Below are 16,902 nucleotides of genomic sequence, written 5' to 3' on the forward strand. Positions count from 1 at the left end.
CATAGTTTGGTTACTAATCCATGTATTAAGTGAGACACTTTTAATTACTCACTTAGACAGTCAGACAGCTACTAAATCCTCCATCCAGACAGTTATATATCCACTCAATCTTCAATACAGATTGGTATCAAGCTAAACTACACTCACTGGATGTCATCAGTGATGTCATTTGAGATGTCATCAGTGATGTTACTGACCATGTCATGAATGATGCAATATGTGACATCATCAGCAGTGCATTGCGGGCGCGCGAGTTATAGTTAGCAGAACTAACTAAAACGAAGGAATTTCTATGGTTTTGTACGAGTGAAAATGGCCAGCTAACTATAACACCCCTGAAACCTATGTTTTTTTCTGTGAATATATATATATATTATTTTTTTCTTTGCCCAGGACTGTATGCACACTAAAACAGAGCAATGAACTGACTGTGGAAGAATTATTTTATCAGGGTATAATAGATTCCCGTGGTTACCACCTTTCCTGGTTTAATGTCAATTAGGTAATGAAAACTCTTCATGAATTTCTGCAACACTTTAGAGCGTGAACAAAAAAAAGCCTTTAGGATGTGCAAAGTCTTTCATCTGATACAGACTAGCAAATACATTAAAATAAAGAGTTTGTGCTTGATGTGAAAGCCAGACAAGAAGAAAACATTGACATACCAAGGAAGTCTTTAATCCATAGCAGTCCGATTTTACCTATAATAGTAATAATGGCTGTTTCAAGGTGACTACTTTAACATCACTTGCAAATGAGGGTTCAAATGGTTTAGGGTCCAGAACTGTTGAAACAACATTTACATTTCCTATACAAAGAGGCTTATTCTTAGGCAGCAAAATAAACTAGAAATGATGAAAGGATCTATGAACTGCTCCATTTCTTCGCCAAAAAAGTTTCCAACTCAGTTATTCTGTATGACTCTATAACCAAAACATATAATGAAAACAGAAATATACCATCATTCTGTGGGCATTTTAGAAAAAGGACATTTATTTCTAATGTTCAAAGACAAAAATAGACCCATTTGATATTTTTCCATTAACTAGTGGAATTTATTCCAGCACCCTGTCTGAGAGAACTATGTGTTCCAGGAACCAGATGCCATTTGAGGAAAGAGATCAATCATTTTATTGAAGAGCGAGGTACTCCCAGGTAGTGTGGGGCTGAGTCTCCTTCTTAAGTCAGTACACCGAAATAGCAAAAGCGGATGGACCAAGAGGGAGCAACAAGATCATGTTAACGTCTAATTAGACTTGAGTTTGTGCACGAGTTTCAGTATTGGAGGTGTTAAAAGAAGAGAAACTAAAGACATTTCATGATTTAATAGAAAGGACCATTCAAGAGATTCTTTGTAGTAGTGTTGTAGCCAAAAATAACTATCAAATAGCAACACCATTTCAAGTTAAATGAAGTAACAATTTGTTAGAATTATTTAGGCTTGTTATCTGAACTGCTTTCAAGCTCTTTGAACCTTTGAGATGCGCAGTAGAAATGAGTGTCCTGATCCAGTGTCGGGAATCAAACTTACATCCCCAGCAACAAATGTTGGTTAAATCAGTGTTGCCAAACTTATGCACATAGAATTTGAGTTGTGAGTAAAGACCAACATCATCTTTTTGTGAGGTAATGAAAAGTATGAGGACAAGTAGACGCGCTGTGAGCTAGAAAGTTTCTGTTAATCGGCTTCTCTTCCAGTGATCATGTCACATCTCTTCAGGGAACCATGGTATCTCCTATCTGACTTCCAGAAGGTCTTTAGTTAAATCCATGCTTTCATCCACATTATTGAATACAACACTTATAGGAGAAAGTTACAGAAGGCCCACAAAATAAGGACCGTATTACAAGAGCTTAATCACATTTATTTTCATGTCCTATAAAATATGGAAATATGAAGGAGTCTTTCTTGCACTTGGCGCCAGGTTCCAGGAATCCAGTAGGCATAATGCCCCCTTACTGTGGTTGTACAGCTCTAGTACATCAAAGTAAATGAATGTTTTGATGAAGGCCTTAATTCTCTACAGCAGAAACAATTCTTTAATAGATGTACTGATAAGCAATCAAATGAGTAAACAATTTAATGAAGTATATGTGCTGCAAATGAACCACTCAGGGCATGCCTTGGTTCACAGACGCTCAGAGAGGAAAGGAGGATAGTTTTCAATACAGTAGTTTGAACAAACTAGTCTCATAGGTTTGTTGCTACTGCATCCACATTCTCCGTGGGAAATCAGAGTATCAAATTCATGTCCAAAGGTAGAACCATAAATAAAACAAAGTTCTGAATCACAAATCGATGGGAACTTTAAATTTAGTGGCCAATTACCACGGTGTTAGATAAATTACTATTGGTGCAGTCGTGTGAAATCAGCTAGTTTTTTTGACCAACTGGTTTCCATCACTCTAAAATGGATGAGCTCTGCTCACATCTGTCTGCTATACTTAGAGGAAGAATCTTCTTTAATAGGTGAGCCTCTGGTTCCTGAAGCCCACCCCTTAATTGTGGGGACAACATTGGCAGGTTGATAATAGTCTTATTCTTCAAATGATTACTCTTTGGAACAAGCACCTCACAGACAAACTAAACAAAAGGTACTATTTAATTCCTCACCACAACTTTGTCCATTAGTCATAGAATAATCTATATTTGTGGTGAGGATAAAAATAATTACAGAGGAAGTATTTTCCTTTCACTGTATAGTTGGTGAAATATGTTTTCGTATTAAAGGACTCCTCATAAACAGAAGTAGAGGAACTTAATACACAAATGAATTTGAACAGGACCAGAGATGGATGTCGGCTCTGATCTCTCCAGGGATAAGATTTAATTATTGTTACTATTATTAAAAGGTGTCTGTATCAGGACAGTTAACACATATGGAATCAACTGTGTTGAAATGATAAAGACAAATAAGAATACGAAAAAATGGAAAAGCCTGGATCACATCTACAATTACAGGCAAGAAACCAGGCTAAGTCATGTAGCAAGAGATCAGTAAATGCTATGACAGTTTTCAGTCACATCATCTTCTTAACTCCTTTTTCACAACGTAGTCCTGGCTACTTGCCTCTGGTCACGCACATCTGTTCACCAACATTAATATATGCGTAAAGCCTGTATACTCAATCCAGAAAGAGGAGAGAAAAAGGAAGATTATTAGCAGAGAGGACACAGAAGCAGCAGGTACCACAACATTCCAAAACTGAGCTCATACAGCATCACAAGTCTTCCCGCTGGAATCATACAGAAAAAAGAGAGATCCCTTACTGTGCTCCTACAACAAATCAACAGACTGTTTTCCGAGCTTCCTCACTGGATTTACACCACCCAGGATAGATAAATAGCTGTACATATATTAGTACTCTGAGTTAAAGAATCCAAGTTACTTCAGGACTATGTACAGTAAGACCTTGCATGGGTTGACTCTGACTACTCAAACATCTGAACACTATACAGGGTGTACAGGGAAGGGAAATGATAATAAATAAATGTACACTACATAACAAACAATATGTACACAAGGAGCAAACTTCTGGCATAAATACTACTGCTACAACACTATGCACATGGAGAATATCAGTACAAGCATTTTGCTACTATATAGTCGTAACACTACACTGAGCAGCCGCCTCGAGAAAGCCTCTATGTACACATACTAAGTAAAAGCAAAGGAATGATTTGTTTCCACCCTATCTAAGAGGATAGTGTAGAAAGTAAACCCTAGAAGGTTGCGATAACCTCAGATTCGTTGATGTCTGATGCCCCTGTATCTGTCCACAAAAGAGTGTGCTGTTTCCTTGATGTCACATTCAACCCAAAGTAGTGGCCAAGATGGTGATCTGAAGAAGATTGAGTGACGGCCCACTCACTCAACGGAAGAGTGCTGTCCAGCAAATTAAGACAACTGCCCAAAAAAAAGTCCAGACTGAAGCCCATCCTATCTGAGAAGGCACCCAGGTACTGGTGTCCATGGAGGCAGCTTGCAGATGCAATGGATAGCAGTTCCGAGGGCATAAATTGTGTTCCAGTTAAAGAGAAGTAGCAGATAAAAAGCATGAAGGGTCTGGGAAGGGATGGGTGATTCGGGAATGAAGGAAAAAAAATCTTATTTTAGGGGGGGCAAAAATCCGCAAAGTAGTGGTGCTGCAGAGCTTCATCGGCCGAGATCCTCTCCACTGGGTTACACTTCAGCAAGTTCTAGCCAAAAAGAGAAAAGAACAATTACTTGTGATGCTGGAAACGGCAATCGTATCATTCTAACCCCATTTTTCAAATACCTAACAGGCTACAGAATAGTTTGGATCTGCTCCTAACCTTTTACACTGTGGTTTCTTAGTTTCCCAAAAAATAATCATCAATCACGCAGCAATCAACCTTTAAGTAGTAGGAGGCAATTTTATCTTAAATCAAAGATAACCTCCTATTCAATGACACAGCGACCCGGGTCGCTATCAGGAATTTGATTACTGCAGCAACGCTTAAGTTATCTAACTGTGAATAAAGGGAGGAGATCATAAACTCCATGTCGGACATTCATAGTGAACTGTTTACAGGGCTTAAAACATTTTTTATTAAAACTGTCCCTGCCACAACTAAACTGGTTCCCAAGCGAGAAAACTCTTGGTTTGATGGTGGTTGCAGAGCCTCACGCAAAGCACTGATCTCAGCAATTAAATCTAGACACCCGCAAACGATCAGGAGCTGTAGAGCTGCTTATAAACTTGCCCAAAGCCTGGCTAAATCTAAATGGGACGAATCACGCTGGCAAGAGCTACTCGAGGCCTGCGAGGGCAGAAACATGACCCACTTTTGGCACCTTTTAAAATGGGGTAGGAACCCACATGCTATGATACCGGCTAACCATGTAGCTCCTGACCAGTGGGTCAGCTATTTTGAAAACCAATTTTTCTCTAGGGTGTTGCCTTTAGAATCCCCACGGGTCTTTAGTGGTGCTGCTCCACTAGAGTTTACCTCTAGTGAGGTAGTGTCTGTTTTGAAATCATTGCCGTCGGGAAAAGCCCCAGGCCCCGACGGTATCCCCGCCGATCTATTCAAGCAGGAACAGGATCTATGGGTTCCCTACCTTCAAACCTTAGCCAATGCCCTGGCTGGTGGCGCGTCGGTCCCGGTGTCTTGGTTTGGGGCAGAGATATTGCCTATCTATAAGAAGGGTGATCGCTCTGCCCCTGCCAACTACCGCCCGATTAGTCTCATCGACGCAGTTCAAAAAATTACTGCCCGTCTGTTGTTGGGTCGTATTACAAGCTGGATCAACGAACACGACATTCTAACGCCCCTCCAGGCAGGGTTTCGGACACATGTCGGGACCATAGATCAAGCTTTTAGGTTCATGCTTCTTTATTGGAAGGTAGTTCATTTGGGGGGGGGGGGAAGCTTTTTGCAGCTTTTGTAGATCTCAGGTCCGCATTTGATACGGTGCCAAGAGCTAAATTGTGGGATGTCCTCCGTGAGATGGGCATGCCGGCTGAACTATTGAGGTTCTTAGTTATTTTACATTCTCATACATACGCACAGGTCCGATGGGGCAAACCAGGCGAGGTGACAGCGAGATTTAACGTGACCAAAGGGGTCAGACAAGGGTGTGTACTGGCCCCCACTTTGTTTTCCCTGTTTATCAATGGTGTAACTAGGTATTTTCTTGACTTTCCAACAGATGCACCCACGTTAGCAGGCATGAAAGTTCCCCTGCTCATATTCGCGGACGATACTCTCCTTATTTCTAAAACCCGCCAGGGGCTTCAATTAGCACTGACTCGGTTTGAGTTATTTTGCCGCGACCATGAGCTCGAGGTTAACGTGGGGAAGACAAAGTTTATGGTCCTTCGTGGCACCCGTCCAGTTAAAGCCAGGGTTGATATGGGTGGCGCAACGCTTGAACAGACCTCCACCTTCACCTATTTGGGGGTCACATTTAGTGACAATTTAAGCTGGAGGCCCCAGATCGACCTCCTTAGTCTTAAGCAATCACAATTAGGTGGAGCGTTGTATAAAGAACATAGACTATCTTGCACCAAACCAGTAGCTCCGTTGATCAAAATCTATGGATCTAAAATTATCCCAGCAGTCATGTATGGTGCTGAGTTATGGGGGTTCAGTAAACTGGACCCTCTGAGGGTGGCCCAAAATAACTTTTTGAGGTCTATAGTTGGGCTACCCACATCAGCCCCACGAATTCCCTTGCTATACGACCTAGGATGTCAGCCTATTGAAGATATGACCCGGTATAGGCCTTTGGCGTTTTGGCGTCGCCTATGGACCACCCCGGAGTTATCTCATTATGCAAGGGCACTGCTGGAGGTAAAAGATATGGGGGCTCCCATAGAATTAGCTGGTTAACAGAAATTAAATCTATCTTGATAGATATGGGTATGGGCGATCTGTGGTTTAACCCTGTGACGGCTGTTTTTCCCCCTAAAAAAGTCTTCAGGGATTCCTACTGGCTTTGGTCACAGCATAAACGTCATTCCTCCTTGACTGCCAACTCTTTGACAACATGTTACCTGTCTATTAAGGATCAACCCACTCTTGAGGCATACTGGGATGTAATAACTAAGAAGCTGGACCGGAAACTGTATCATCAATTCAGAATAGGGTCCCTCCCATTATGCTCTTTCACTTCTGGTTGGTCTATTAACGGCAATGACAAATGCCCAAACTGTAAGAATTTAGTCGAATCCGACGATCACTTTTTATTTGTCTGTCCGCTATATGACCGACCTAGAAGAGTTTGGTTGCGGCCTGTGTGTCGTGAACTAGGTTCAAGATCTGCCCAGGCTGCCAAAAGGATTCTTAAGACGGATACATCTTCCCTTGTGGTTATTGGTTTAGCTAAATACATTAGATGGGCTTGGCTACTACGGAGTAGGCATAATTCTTGTAACACTTTGCCTCCTACCACAGAATTATAGCAATTGTTACTCTCTTGGAGTCTGTTTTAACCAATTCAAGTCGTGTTCTCTAACCATTTAATACCTTTTTATTCCTGTTTTTAAAGAGTTATGTATTTATAAATGGTTTTTATGGAAATGATGTAAACTATCGCATATTTTTTAAATGTATTTTTTATCTATGTCTTTTAAGATGAAATATTCGAAATAAAGACTTTCTTGACTTGACTTGACCTATTCAATGACACAGGTGATGCGATCTTTCGTAGGTCTAGAACTCTCTCAAAGCTGTGGTGGTGGGGACTTTACAGTGGAACATGTTAGGCTAAAGAACATGAGGGGGGAATGCTGTTTACCCTCCAGAGAGAACTATGATAACTAAGTGCAACACAATGTAAACTCCTCACAGAAAATATGCAGTCATGTTTTAGCACTGGGAGGACAGTTTAGCATGCAGGAATGCAAAGCAGAATTTACTCAATTGGAGGGGTTAAACAAATATACTAAGAGGGTAGCTACACAGCTGGGGGATGCTGGTATCAAAACATAGGCAGAAATAGACTCAATCATTTGTAGAATGCATTGAAAGATCAGATAAACTATTGGCATTCCAACAGTACTATCAAGACCCTTACACCAGGGAAACAGTAGCCCTGAACATGCTGACAGAGTATATCAGAAAAGCTGGGCTTGGATACACTAATGGCAGACTAGAGTGACTCATTGACTAGCCTGATCACTTTGGAAGAGGTAATCAAAGTTAATAAAAGTCTGAAATTAGGAAAGGCTATGGGAAAATGTGACTTTCCAGCCTTCTTTTTACAAAACATACGGGCTGAGATTGGTAGCCATAATAGCAAGGGTACAACCATTTTGCACACCCAGATACAAGTCACACCCTTAATGATGGAAGCTAGAGTATCTGTTCTTAGGAAGCCAGGAAGACACCCAGAAGACTGTAGCTCCTGTTTCATCTCTCCACTGAACATCATCAAACAACTTTATTCAATCTATTTAAAATCATAGATCATAAAAGTACATACATTAAAATAATTTTTCTGACCATAAAATCTACTGGGAAATGAATATTAAAAGTACCTATTACAAACCCTAAATATAGAACTTCAATTATAACATTTCCTCAGTATACAAAATGTTTGTATTCGATGTTGAAAATCAGTAAAGTGAACACAGTGCAAATTCAACTATCACGATTGCCTACAAATATCCCAATTAATATATGACTAAAAATTAATTACAGCTAAAACGACTGACACAGCCATAAAAGCGATACAAAAATGTAAAAATTAATTCTTGAGTCAATTAAATAATTTTGTGAATGATGTATAGGCACAGTTAGTTATAAAAATGTAGATGCCTCAATTTTATAAATTGTCTCCTTCGCTTACAAGCCCAGAGAAATGAAGCGACAAAGAAACAGACAAAGGGATCATTAAGCTTTTTCAAGAACAGGGCAATACGACATTGTACAAATGTATATCGTTTTAAAAGCGGTAGAATATATCTAGATCTTTGTTCTTTGTACTTCTTAGCAGGGAAGCCCGGCATCAAAGGAATTAAATGTATGCAAAACCTAAGAAGAATTCATCTGTGCTGTAAGTTTCTAACTTTTTCTAAGTATGAGTACTTGCCCTCCATTGGGGGCGTAGTCAGTTGGTACAACATTACAACAGATTTTGCACAATACCTTTCCTTTCTTTCATAAGCTGCCTTTGCTAGAAATAGTGCTTTGAGTCTATTTTTTGGAACTTTAGAGTAGGAATTCGTATTTGTAAATAGTTCAAGTGCACCTAGGGATAAGAGAGTAGATTTGACATACTACAACCAGACAGTTTTCTGTACCTTATACAGTAACAGACAGTTTTTTTAATTATAGTCTGAGTTAGGTCTACTATGTCTCTTTTCCATATTGAATGCCATAACATGATAGGGGCAAGGCTTATAATGTCAGTCACACAGGGTAAGTCTAATTCTAAATGACAGTCATAGTTAGAAAATGAGCCAGGGAGAAAAACTACCCTCTTGAAGAAACCATTCTCTAACTTTTGAAGAGAATCTATTGATGCTGTTCCCCACAGCCCTGCCCCATATGTTGTGGCCGAGATGGTTTTAGCACTATAGATCTTTTTATGGTGGTGATGGGTTTTGGGCCCAATTTCTTGATAAACTAGAAACCGCAACCACAGTGCGCTCTATCATTAATTCACTATTTCCACCATGTGTGACCAAGAGTGTTTATTGTCAAATGATACCCCTAGGTAGGGAAAAGTCTCCACTACTTCGACTTCCAATATGGAAAGATGGGGTTCTTTTAGAGGGGGATAATCCTCTGACTAGAACAAAGGATTTGGACTCATTTACTCTAAGGTCCAACGATGACATGAAGCTCACATAGGCCTCTATAAGGTGTTGTAGTGCTACGCCTGTCCTAGCTCTTAGGACAGCATCATCCGCGTAAGCCAGGATCAGGAGTGTTGCCGGGGGAAAAGAGAGTACATCTAGTGTGGCGCCAGTTAGGGCGGCCTTTATCCCATTTGTGTAAAGCGAAAATAAGAATGGGGCAAGGACGCAGCCCTGTCTAACGCCCCTCATGATTTTAAAGGTTCTTGTACATTCTCCATCCCTTCCATATCGCACACACGCCATCGCCTGAGATTACAGCTGACGAATAAGGTTTGTTAGCTGAGAATTCATACCCATCTCTACCATTATTTTCCAAAGTTTAACATGACTTACGCAGTCAAATGCGGCCGTCAGGTCCATAAAGGCCATATAAGTCTGGCCGCTCTTTTCTGCGGTATACTTAGCGATGATCAGGCTCAAATTCAGACACCGGTCTATTGTGCCTTGTTGGAAGGCGAACCCCGGGGGAGTCGGAGAGACCACCCAGGGGGGCCCCCACACTGTACGAAGTAGCCGAGCGCTGCTGAGAAGCCTCCTAGGAGAGGTCCTTCTCCTATACCGTACCAGCACAATAACACCACCACACAGGACTCGAGGATGTTTATCACGATGAGCAATTCTTTATCAGTATTTAAGAAGTTACGGTTATCGATATATACAAGGGGGGATCGAGGGATCCGCAAGAGTCTCAAAGTCTTTGGTAGGGACGGGGTAGCGGGACAGTCTTTGGTAGCAGCTGGGTACGAGGGTGCCTTAGGCCCAGTTCTTGTTCCTCAAGCTGGAGGGACTCTGTGTCCTGGAGTGGTCGAGCCGCGACGGCGTCAGCAGGGCTCTGGTGATCAGTTCGTGGAGCTTGAGCCGCGACTAGGTCAGCAGGGCTCTTAAGGTGGTTCAGTTTAGCTCGAGCCGCGACGACGTCAGCAGGGCTCTGGGGGAGGCTTCAGCGAGGTTGGGCCGCGACAGCGTCAGCAGGGCCCCGATGTTCCGTGAGGTTCCTTGTCTCAATAAGGTGGAGCCGCGACGCAGTCAGCTGGGCTCGTGGTATAGGGTCAAGCAAGAGTTCTTCTCCGTAGGGTCAGCCGCGATTCCATCAGCAGGGCTCTTGACTCCGGGATACAACTGCTGTTCCTTTGCGGGATTGCCCCAGATATAGGTCTGGAGCCCTTTGATGTCCGGACCCTTGCGCCTGGGGGGGGCGGAGAGGCCGGGCTGGGAGAGGCCAGACGCCCAGCGGGAGAGGCGCCAGGCCCGGAGAGGCCGGAGGACGATCGCACCTAGGTGTGGAGGGACGGTGGGGGTCCCATCGAAACTCTCCTCCGGGAGAGGTGAAGTGGCCATGCGGTGCCCCCTGGCCAGATCGTGGTGCCTCGATGTCGGGGCTTCGCTGGGGCCGAGGCCGGGGGGAGCCGGGTCGCGTGGGCTGGTGCGGGGAGCAAGCATGGGGGGAACCCCGAAGAGATGAGGGGTTCCTGTGCGGCCTGGAAAAGGGGGCCGCTGAGGCAGGTGTAGGCAAACGGGTACAATCCAAGGGGGACCTCGAAGGGAGGAGGGGTCCCTGGCGGCCTGAAAGGGCGGCCCGTGTAGGCCGGTGCGGGGGACGAGCACAATCCAAGAGGGTTGAGACCACGCCACGAGGCCGGGTCCAACATGCCTCTACCCATCTGGTATCCATACTGGGCTGGGATTAAGATGTTTTTTTCCCTTCCCGAATATTCTAGCCTGTTTAACAGAATTCGTCCCAACTATTTCGCAGTGCTATCTAAAAGGGATATAGGACGGTAATTCTGAGGCTTGGATTTGTTTCCCTTTTTAGGTCGAGCTGGAGCCAGCACGCATGCGCTGCTCTGGCGAGCTGCTGTAGTGGAGTATGGAAGAGAAGCCCCACCCACTCTCCGCCCATATTTGTCATTGACTTCTGTCTTTGTCCTTCTTCATTGCAGGCCTCCGATTCAGTAATCTTGCAGGCCTCCGATTCAGTAATCTGTTCGTCCTGCCTTAGTACCGCCTTTTCTTCATTTGTAACCTCCCATGGCTACTGGTCCCTTTACTTCTGTTGTTACACGGTATGTGTTTATTAGTCTGTAAGCACCATCTTTTTAGGTCTCGCGAGCCAAAGGCTCGAAGAGACATTTTGAATATGGGCTTCAAAAAGTGCTACCAGGCCAGCCTAGAGCTACAGTGCATGTGCGCGGGCGCGCGCTTGCACTGCTTACTTTCACTTTCTCGGCCGCTTTGATCGCGATCACTTTCACTTTCGCGGCTTTGCTGCGCAGACCCAGCCTCCTCTGCCGGCACACCCACTGTTTTCAGTGATTCACCTTCAACGCCACTTGTTGCTTCTTACTTTCCTACCCTTTCTCCTCTACCTTCCTCTCCTTTTAATCTGCCTTCACCGTATATCCTTTGCTCTCCTCCCTTCCTTCTTTACAACCTTCCTTACTTTTTTCATCCTTCCTTCATCCGCTTTCTCGTCTATGCCTTCCATTCTTAAAATGTACGCGGAGTCTGCGCAGTGTCTGCGGGGCTCATGCGCTTCGTCCTCTCCAGCATCAGAGCGGTCTGCTTCAGACGGAGAACGGCTCTCACCCTCTTTGTCCACCTCCATTATTGTGCGTGGTTTTTGACATCCGCGTCACCACCCATTTGGCGATTCCTTCATATTTATCCTTGGATATCCCTTGTTTCCCTTTGTGTGTTTTTTTTTTTTGGTCAGTCCCCCCAGGGCACAAGCAGGCATCCACTTCTGTCTTTTTTGCTCCGATCAGCTGTCCTGACAGAAGTGGATGCCTGCTTGTGCCCCGGGGGAACTGACACCAAAAACCGTATTTGGTCAACTTTTTGATGAGGAACGGGGAAGGGGCCTTTCATTGCTGTTATGATGTATGTTACTTTATATTCTCTGAGAAGATTCGACATTTATTTCAGGGAATGCAGAGATTTTTTCGAGGAGAAGTGAGCAATAACAGCGCTCCTTGTCAGTCTGTAACTGGGCATTCATTATGAAAGAATTTAGATTATCCAGTCGCGATTCTATCTTCTTCACGTTCTTTGCCAGGGACTGTAATATTACAATCTGAGAGTCCATTTAGTCAGCATGCACCATTGCCACCTAGCCCATGGTTGTTAGTGTGGTGTCAATGACCGACCACCAGTTCTGTATCTGTAAGTTCATGACTGGTGTGTCAAAGGTGGACTTTTCGTTGTTAACCACTGAGCCAGGGTTATCCACCCTATCTTTCTGTACCAAAGGGGCTTTGTTGCACCTGAGAGATTCTGAGTCCAAGCGGGATCTAGGCTCCTTCTGAGACCCTCAAGTGGGTGAGTGATGAGATTGTTAATTTTTCCGTTTCGTTGTTTTTAATTTATAACGTTCATGACCACTATTACTTGACTGGAGGCCTAGTGGGTCCGTTACCGATAACAATTCTTCATCTCTTATGTACGGTTCCTCAGGTCTAATGAAACTAAAGTCTGTGCCATTGTGTTTTGATTAGGATTGCACGCACACACACACAACCACACACACACAACCACACACACACACAACCACACACACACACCCCACACACACACACACACACAACCACAACACACAACCACACACACAGAGAACCACACACAAAACCACAAACACACACAAAACCACAAACACAACCACATACAACCACACACACAACCACACACACACACAATCACACACATACAACCACACACACACCCCACCACACAACCACACACACACAATAACACAAACACATAACCACACACACAATAACACAAACACAACCACACACAACCACAACACACAACCAACCACACACACAACCACACACACACACAACCACACACACACACACAACCACACACACACACAACCACACAACCACACACAACCACACAACCACACACACACACACACCACTCACACACACAACCACAACCACCCACAACCACAACCACTCACACACACAACCACAACCACCCACAACCACCCACAACCACACACAAACCCCACAACCACACACAACCACACACAAACCCCACAACCACACACACAAACCCCTCAACCACACACCCACAACCACACACACAAAACCATACACACACACAAACCCCACCACACAACCACACACACAAAACCATACACACACACAAACCCCACCACACAACCACACACACAATAACACAAACACATAACCACACACACAATAACACAAACACACACACAACCACAACACACACAACCACAACCCACCCCCCCCACACCCACACACACAACCACAAGCACACACACACACAATAACACAAACACACAACCACACACAACCACAACTACACACACAACCACAACAGCACACAACCACACACACACACAGAACCACACACAAAACCACAAACACAACCACTTACAAACACACACAACCACACACACACACACCACCACACACAAACCCCACAGCCACACACACAAAACCACACACACAATAACACACACATAATCACACAAACACACACCCAACCACAACACACACCCAACCACAACACACAACCAACCACAACCACACTCAACCACACACACACAACCACACAAAACCACACACACACACACACCACCACACACACACACAACCACACACACACAACCACACACAACCACAAACACACACAACCACAATAACACAAACACACAACCACACACACACAATAACACAAACACACAACCACAAACACAAAACCACAAACACAACCACAACCACACACAACCACACACGACCACAACCACACACACCCAACCACACCCACACACAACCACACACACAAACACAACCACACACAATAACACAAACACACAACCACAATAACACAGAACCACACACACAACCACACACAAGCACACACAATAACAGAAACACACATCCACACACACAACCACAACTACACACGCAACCACAACACACACACTACTACACACACAATCACAACACCCACACACAGCCACACACACAACCACAAACCGTTTTCTGGCTGTCAGCATAAATACGCTGTCACCAAACACGATGAACACCTTGGGAAAGTTTGTGAAGTCACCCCCAACTTTGAAACCCCTTGTTGTAGCGGAGTGCGTGCTGTACACATGGCAATACCTTGACACAGCGGACTGTTGCAAGGAATGCTTTGAGCCTCGGAGGCTGACAGACCTCAGTCTGTGCATTAGTTCACCCCGTCTTGGCACTGCATAAAAACAGGATGCCCACTGTCCAACATGAAGTGAGACATTGTGATCGGGGCTGGAGATGCTGTTTAGCAATCTGCTTAGAACATTGTGTTTCATTTAGGGCATTAAACATAAAGGAGCACTGGCAATGCTGATAAAATGGATTTCATTTTGAGTAGTGACTAAAACTTTTTTAAAAGCCTGCTGTACTGAAACAAGCATTTGCAATGCAATAGGTCTCGCATTTGCAAAAGTTTCAGCTATTGACATTGTTCATGACAATGCCTTTTTAATCTATTTTATAAAACAAACACATAAATAAATGGCATTATCATTTACAATGCCAATAGCTAGTGTTGCATTATTATTAACAATGCCAACTGCTCACACTTTTATAATGCGAGACCTATTGCATTGCAAATGCTTGTTTTTTTCCTGCTGCAGGCAGGACAACGTGCGCAGCCGGGACCATGGCGGCCGCTTGTTTACTGCTATGTCCTTCTCCGTGACTCCGGCTCGTTAAACTTCGGAGCACATCAGTTTCCACGCTCTTTGCGTGTTTGCAGTTGGTAGCGCTCCCCTTCCAAAATCTGTTCACAGATCAGTGCTCTCCCGCCCTTACTACCTTTGCAATAACGAGCGTGTAGAGCTCCCGCACTCCTTACAGGAACTGCTGTGCTCAGAGCGCAGTCCCTGAGGCTGCAGGAGCCAAACTAAGGTGTTTTGATCCCGAGCTTGGGTCTGTTTGTATTCCACACCAGCCCTCCCAGCCTCCCCCTCCCCCTCCACGGACTCCTTGGGAGCTGCGGCGTCCTTCCTGGCCTTGGGCTCTCCAGGAACATTCACGCTTTCAGGCAGCTCCTCTTTCACTATCATTTTGGACTCAGTGGTGTAACGAAAGATTAAGGGGCCCCCCTGCAGTGTACACGGAGGGGCCCGCTCAGGATTCAATACGGAGCTCTCAGGCCTTAGTACTGTGCTGAGGGGGCCCCCTGCAGCTCGGGCCCCCCACGCCTTAGTACTGTGCTGAGGGGGCCCCCTGCAGCTCGGGCCCCCCACAACGCAGGGTATGCGGGGGGCCTGTGTTACGCCCCTGTTGGGCCTTCGTTTATTACAATCCGCTTCCTTACTCTCTCCCCCTAACCCCTCCACGCACCCAAATATGTCCTTAGTTGTAATTTTCACGAATATACAGACGTGCGTACACCCAGCGAGAGACTAAAAAGTACACAACCAACCTCGGCCGCGGGGTATTCAACTTCTTGCAGCAATGCTTTGTCTTTGAGACCAACTTACAATGTGACAGAAATTCACATCACGCTGTTTTGTTTTTATTAATTGTGTCATTTATTTTACAGGCTTATTTTTATGTGCTGTTAAGGGAGCGAGTGTGTGCTCTACAAAGCGCAAGTGTGTTTTATTTCCAAATAAAAAGTATAATAGGATGCATTGTAATGTAATGCAGAACGCTTTCAAATTTTCTGACAAATTCTAAAATATGTGCTATTATTTTGCTTTTGTAAAATTACAAATAAAGGCAATTTAAAGCTCGTTTTGTGTACTTGGCATTTTGTTTTATTTGCTGAAATGTTTACCTTAGGAGCATTACTTTTGCTTTATTGGTACCTTAAACAGTGTGATTTCCTGTGCATAACTTTTTATTTTAAGTACATTTTAACAATGAGTCCCTAAACTTCCCCGATAATACTAATGTTCGAGGGTTTGCTAGCTCCTAAGCCAAAGAACAATGGCCTAGGCAGACAAGGGGAAAGGAAGGGCCAGTTGGGGAACAGACACATCAGGTCCTTCCATAGCTTCAGCCTCAGAAAATCTTAGCCCATGCGATACGTCACTCCCTCCCCAGCCTCGTGACATCCCGACCAGCCCAGAAGAGGATCATTTGGTTATTCAGGTTGATTGCTCTAATCAATTTAAAGAGCTGGAAAACCTAGAAAAACCTGAGAGTCCCGACAACAACATTCCACGTGTGGGTAGGGGACAGGCCAGTACAGGGTCACACGAGGTCCAGACTCTTGCCGTGAGTTCTGGGACTCTGGAAGATCAATTGAATGGTTTAAGAGACAAGATTAAATCCCTGAAGATGAATATGGATGTGATGGCTAAGTTGTAAACAGAAAAGCTGGACACTTTATCTGCCTTGATCAGGTTACATCCAAATACCCTGGGAAGTACTGACTCTGTGCAAACGAAGCACGATATGGCAAACACTGGATTACATAACTCTTATGCTGAGCATCATAAAAACGTCCCCAACAATCCCAGAGGCCAAGAGGGGGAAGCAATATATGAAAAGGTGGACCCGAGCGCCAGACCCAAGTACACCCTCACCG

The 16,902-nt window shown here is 44.2% G+C and overlaps 1 protein-coding gene across 2 annotated transcripts in view; it reads right to left on the minus strand.

Moving 5' to 3' along the window:
• Positions 1 to 656: 656 nt before the first annotated feature.
• CDK5 (cyclin dependent kinase 5) overlaps positions 657 to 16,902 on the minus strand; it is a 402,067-nt gene continuing 385,821 nt past the window's right edge. For both annotated transcript variants that reach the window (XR_014969497.1, XM_085628234.1), the window contains one exon: positions 657 to 4,201. Coding sequence is in view for 1 of the 2 variants with exons in the window: in XM_085628234.1 (XP_085484360.1) it covers positions 4,115 to 4,201 (87 nt within the window). In the remaining variant the exon portion in view is untranslated. The remainder of the gene's footprint in view (positions 4,202 to 16,902) is intronic.

The sequence above is a fragment of the Triturus cristatus genome, chromosome 10, assembly GCF_964204655.1.
Source record: "Triturus cristatus chromosome 10, aTriCri1.1, whole genome shotgun sequence".
In the NCBI taxonomy this organism is placed as follows: domain Eukaryota; kingdom Metazoa; phylum Chordata; class Amphibia; order Caudata; family Salamandridae; genus Triturus; species Triturus cristatus.